Source organism: Homalodisca vitripennis, chromosome 6, assembly GCF_021130785.1.
Source record: "Homalodisca vitripennis isolate AUS2020 chromosome 6, UT_GWSS_2.1, whole genome shotgun sequence".
Lineage (NCBI taxonomy): Eukaryota > Metazoa > Arthropoda > Insecta > Hemiptera > Cicadellidae > Homalodisca > Homalodisca vitripennis.
The window spans coordinates 145,352,213-145,358,230 of NC_060212.1; the positions used below are offsets into that span (position 1 = coordinate 145,352,213).

General features: G+C 35.0%; 1 protein-coding gene across 1 annotated transcript; it reads right to left on the reverse strand.

Annotated features, from left to right (window-relative positions):
• Nucleotides 1–4,724: 4,724 nt before the first annotated feature.
• On the reverse strand, nucleotides 4,725–5,793 carry LOC124365589 (intracellular coagulation inhibitor 2-like). Its single transcript, XM_046821582.1, has 2 exons — nucleotides 5,718–5,793; nucleotides 4,725–5,188 (listed from the first exon to the last, which is right to left on the reverse strand). Exons 1-2 carry the CDS (start codon nucleotides 5,791–5,793, stop codon nucleotides 4,788–4,790), a joined length of 477 nt encoding a protein of 158 aa, XP_046677538.1. The 3' UTR covers nucleotides 4,725–4,787.
• Between the last annotated feature and the right edge of the window lie 225 nt (nucleotides 5,794–6,018).

Consider the following 6,018-nt stretch of genomic DNA (forward strand, 5'->3'; position numbering starts at 1 on the left):
CTAAGGTTGAAGATAAAGCGAGCACAATAATTTTGAGCACGTTGTAATCTGTCCGAAAGCTCAACCGTCATGTCATTTATAACTTCACTACAGTAATTGAAATGGCAGAAAATCAGGGTCTTCACTAGCATTACTTTCAAATTCAAAGGTAAATAAATAGAAAATACCTACACTTTTTGGCAGATTTTCTAACGTGGCAACAAGTCAAGCACAACATTTGTGTCAGAAACATAATTCGCCCCAACCAGAAGTGCGTATACACATGGAAAGCCTACGGAAATACGTGCGAAGCCGTGTGTAACTGCTAGTTATAATATATTTGCTTTTATATTCAATATTTTAAGTAATACTTACAGCAGGAATTATACACCCAATACTTACAGCCAAGAATCGACCAAATAAGATTGATTAAGTTGCAGCTAATGAGTTTTCGTTGAATTTTGGAATATAGGCGTAATTAGTACAATAATCGGAATGTAAATATTTACGTTTAGTTTGTTTATACATTTGTGTCCCCGCAAGATTGTTGACATAAAGATTAAGACAAATATATTTATCAGAGCAACTCAGTTGGATGAGTCAGACTTGCATTGACACGAGTGCACTACTAACACAGAATTAAAAAGGCTTAATCATAATCGTAGCCTATAGTATATTTCTCTGGTATTCAATTTACATAACATAAGTAACATTCGCAACGATTTTAACTATGAAGAACCGCCAAAATATGGATTAATTTGTAGCTAATAAGTTGCATTTTAAAACGTTTTCGTAAAGTTTTTTAAACAAAAATATTTAAAAATTATTATTTTTAAACCTTGTAAATTTTAGTTAAACCTTAAAACTCTTAGTTAAACCTTAAAAAAAATCTTAGTTAAACCGCAAAACAATTTTAGTTATATCTTACAAATTTTTATTACTATAATTTTTATTTGAGTTATGGAACGAAAGCTAAATAAATCAAATTACAGTAGTAATAAAATAGTTTCCGTATGAACAGCACGGAGTTTGTCCGGCCAACATGTCGTGACGGACCGTGACCTGCGACTTGTCGCCAGAGACGGCGCAAGTGGACCGTGAACTTGTGCCAAGATATCGTCATACAATATGTAAATCTGCGCTGGACAGTGTGCGCGCGCATGTGTGGAGTTTTGGCGCGCGGCTGCCACGCGAGTCAGCTGCACCCACCCACTGGAACCGCACCCGCCGCGACTTACCGCGCCGTCAAACTAACGTTTCCCGGGCTTCCGCAGGCAATTAGTCCATCTGTAAGTGTAATGGTGTGCACACGCCGGCCCGGCACCTGTTAGTGTATTACTGGCGTGGTCGTCATGGTGACTGGATAACAAAAAAGCGTGGCTAAATGTCGATCACTGGTACTATTCACTTTTTAAAACTGCGATTAAAAATATTTTTCTGAACCGGAATTGATAATTAAAGAGTATTAGTTGTTGCTGATATAATTATTAATATTACGTTACTAAGCATTCAAATTGGAATGGATACAATAGTGACTGGATAACAAAACAGCGTGGCTAAATGTCGACCACTGGCACTATTATTCACTTTTTGAAACTGCGAATAAAAATACTTTTGTAAACAGGAAATTGATAATTAAAGAGTATCAGTTGTTGCTGATATAATTAGTAATATTACGTTACTAAGCATTCAAATTGGAATGGATACAATGGTGACTGGATAACAAAACAGCGTGGCTAAATGTCGACCACTGGCAATATTATTCACTTTTTGAAACTGCTATTAAAAATACTTTTCTGAACTAGAAATTGATGATTAAACAGTAGTTGTTACTGATATCAATAGTAATATTACGTTACTAAGCATTCAAATTGGAATGGATACAATGGGGACTGGATAACAAAACAGCGTGGTTCCATGTCGACCACTGGAACTATTATTCACGTTTTGAAACTGCGAATAAAAATACTTTTCTGAACCGTAAATTGATAATTAAAGAGTATCAGTTGTTGCTGATATAATTAGTAATATTACGTTACTAAGCATTCAAATTGGAATGGATACAATGTTGACCACTAACACTATTCACTTTTTGAAACTGTTTGCGATTAAAAATACTTTACTGGCCCAGAAATTGACGGTTAAACAGTATTTTTTACTGATAACATTAGTAGTATTACGTTACTAAGCATTCAAATTGAAATGGCTACAATGTATCGTTATTGCCTGTTAGTGCACGTAAAACTGAGCATAATATTTTATAACAACACATGAGTAGAAAAATATATAACCAATACTAATCAATAGATCTAAAGGTTCTAGAATCTAGGAGCTTAGGTAGGAGGTATGAAGATAGGTAGGTCTTAAGTGAATAGCAACAGTTAAATAATAATTTTTGGCTCACGTAACTAACGGTCCGTTTTGCAGCCAAACGTATAATAAATTGGCAAAGGGAAAAAGTTGTCAGGAATACATTTTTTATAAAATTCAGTAATGTGTAAATATAGCAATAGCTTCTATATACTTTGATGAAGTAAGGTAAATTTGTATCGTAACTCACTAATATTTCAAAAATGTAACTGGTTGTTTCCTTTTGGCGGTTACCTGATTCATGAAACCTTCTGGTATCTAAAAGCCTGGAACCGCATAACCCCTGGATCCCCTAGTCTACCCAACCTACTGGTTGTTAGTACTTCCCAGGCGTTTCTCCATAGAACTTATACAAATTTCCTGCCTCCAGGACTGCTTATGTATTTATTAATCTTGTCTAGCCTTCGTCATTTTACTTGCAAAATAAGACCAGGAAAATCCATACGCAACATCAAATTTCATTTTAAATTGTTTAAATAGTGAAAATGTGTTTTGTAAATCCATAACATACTGGACAATCCGTCAAAATATATTATATTACAGCCAACCACGTATCCACTACTGGAGAAATATTGATTAAGTGTATATTTTTATACTAAAACTTTGCTATGTGAAAATAGCAACTCCTTCTATTTTACACATTATAACATGAAAATTCATCATGTTCAAAATTCATTTATTTGATAATACTATGACACTTAGGAAGCGTTTGTCTTGTAGCAAGAACATTACTGTTAACTGCATTCTTTTGGTGTCATCAGTTATAATGTCAGGGACAGTAAATGTATACACAGCATCTTCATAAACAGGTCGAAACTTTTGGAATTGTGGGCTGAAATCTAGGATGCTATATGGTTTTACTTGGAATTTGCCAAAAGTTTTTTTTACAGCATTTCAATGATTGTTATTTAATTTAATTGGCAGAGTATTTATTTATTTAGCCTGTTACTTAATTTTCAATAACAGTCTAAAAACTTATAATTAAACTAATGTCTATGAAATTAATACAATTTAATCGATGATTAAGATTCACATTTGCTCTAAATATGCCTGATTTCTACTGTTTATGATAGCGAGAGAGGTCCTTCGTTTGTAGACCATTGGATAAGTAAAGAAGAAACTAAGGAATTCGTGGAACCATGAAAACAGATCAAATGGTTAACTACTATATGCCAAAATTGCATGATATTCCATGAAATTAAAGACAATAAAATAAATTATGTGGTAATTTCTAGGCCATGAAAAGCAGATGTAGCAAATTTTTAAACCGCGTAGATATAACTTGTATATTTTACTTTATAAGTATATCCTCAACTACTCCTCATAAAATTTGTCTTTCGCACCATTTTTTATTTTGAAACATTCCCCTTGTGTTTTTATGAATTTTTAACATATCTAACATCATATAACGGCCGAAGTCTTCAGCGCCTCAGCAGCTGTCTTGGAGTCCACTGGAGCCTGAAACCACCTTCCTCTAAGTACGTTGGTAGCACCACGGTACGCTGCAAGTGTAATGTATGCACCTTATCTGGTGGTGGTGCTGGTCACCCAGCATGACGGCAGCAGCCACCCTCCTCCACCTGCCTCCCTACACCCTCCAGTAAGTCTGCCACCTGATGGTTCATCCTCCTCCAGCTGCTGGTCAACTACCAACTGGTCATTTCTACTTTTGTAAACATACGGAAATTCTTTGTTTGAAGTTTATTTTTGACGATGGAAGGATTGTGAAGGAAACATCAAAATGTACCTGAAGAAGAGATCAGATTGCAGATCTCGAAAAGTAGTGTTAATGATTTTTTGTTTCACTGAACGATGGGAAATGTCCGGAAAATCCTGTTTCCTTCATACGGACATTTTCATTGTGTCCTTTTTTCCCTCAGTTCAGGTTCGATCAGAGAGCTTAACTTGGTTTCCAATAAATATTTGTTTACCGAAATACAATAAATAAATAAATATATAGATATATAATTTATTTCAATAAACATTGAATCGCAAAAAGTACTGTTCCGCCGGACTCGAAATCTCTCACTTGCCGGGTGAATGTACTACCATTACCCCAGAGCCCTCACTTTTTACGATTCAATTATGTTGTAGTCCGTTTCTTTCACATATGTGTTTAAATAACCAAACTAACATATGATCGGAAGACCAAACACCTGTCAAATGACTTCTATTTACATTCATTAAATTTGTATAAATGGCAATAGCCGAATTTAATTTATTTAAATAAACTTTTTTTTTTACTATAAACGTGTTTATTAGAAACCTTATTTATGCACAAAATATACAACAAACTGTTCAGTAAAGCTGATGGTTACATATTATATGAGAAAATCTAGTGTAGCCCATCTTATCATAATAATATGCCTCAAACATTGCACTGTTATTGCAAGTGTGTGGGCAAGCTGAATCTGCCAGTGAACAACACAATACTTCCTCTATTTGAGATCAGGTAGAAGAGGAATGGATGATCTGCCTTGAAGCGTAGTCGGTTGATGTTCAAAGATTTCACAACGAGTGAGACCTGTGGCAGCAGCAGCCTCCGTCCCGTTCTCGTGAACGTTGATGAAGGTTTTCTGGATAACATCGCTGACATAAAGATTATCTCCATTGGCCACACCGTGCAAATTTGCTTTGCTGGAGAAAACATCTTTCAGACCCATCTTTTGTAAGATGTCCTTGAGCTTAAGAGTCTGTTCTACTTTAAACTTGGGAATCGTCACTTCCACCCTTGTATCCCTTAGGTCCTTCAGTATACTCTCTAGGCTTGTCTCCGCCAGTTTGCCTCCATCGCTTGGAGTCCATCCTCCTTGTTCGGCAGGGTGAATACCATGCTGTACTATATATATATATAGACCTTTAGATAATAATTTACCTCAAATATCTTTATCAATATAGGCCCGATGGCGAAACATTTTTTTAAGAAATTAAGTTGTAAACTTTATATTTCTAAGTATACTATTAAGATTTATCAACAGACTACACAACTATCCATTGTCAAATTCCAGTACCTTTTCAATATCTTTAAATTTATATAACCTCTTCCAAACAAGAGCTAAACTGAACGCATTTATTCCTCTGAATAATCCTTATGCAAATTTTAAATTTTTAAAATTATCAACCATAGAATGTTTATATATTATATGATATTGAACTTTCTTGTGAATATGGTTGTTTTGCAGCATTTTACTTACTATGGGGTTAAATTTTACTTTTATAATAGTTGGTAAGAGAATAGCATTTCAACAGTCAACGCTAATTTGACTTGTAGTACCCAAGGGCAGGTGGCCCCTGTATGGTTCACTTGTTAGGGTACGTTACGACAAGACAGTGTTAAAGGCACTTATCTAACTTTGCTCAGACCTCACCTGCTTCACCCTCTAGTGAGTCCAACCTGACACAACCACCACCCCTATCCTGGCAACTGCTGGCCAACTGGTACATCTTGCGTTGTGCTTTTGGAGAGTTTGAAAGTGTTGCACTTGGAGCTGTTCTATTGTAGTGGACAGGAAGTTTAACATTTTACTCTGTTAGAGTAAATCTTTCAAAGATCACATTCCAACAAAAAATGGATAGCAGATTTATTATTTATTAAAATCAAATTATGTAGTATTAGTTCTGTACCTTTTTTGCTGAAGATAAAACACCAAAATGATTCAACGCTTTCAA

Coding starts and splice junctions, on each gene's coding strand:
- LOC124365589 (XM_046821582.1), bottom strand. CDS start 5,793: ATGTACCAGTTGGCCAGCAGTTGCCAGGATAGGGGTGGTGGTTGTGTC. Junction 5,189..5,717: donor CTCACTAGAGGGTGAAGCAG/GTGAGGTCTGAG, acceptor ATATATATATAG/TACAGCATGGTATTCACCCT.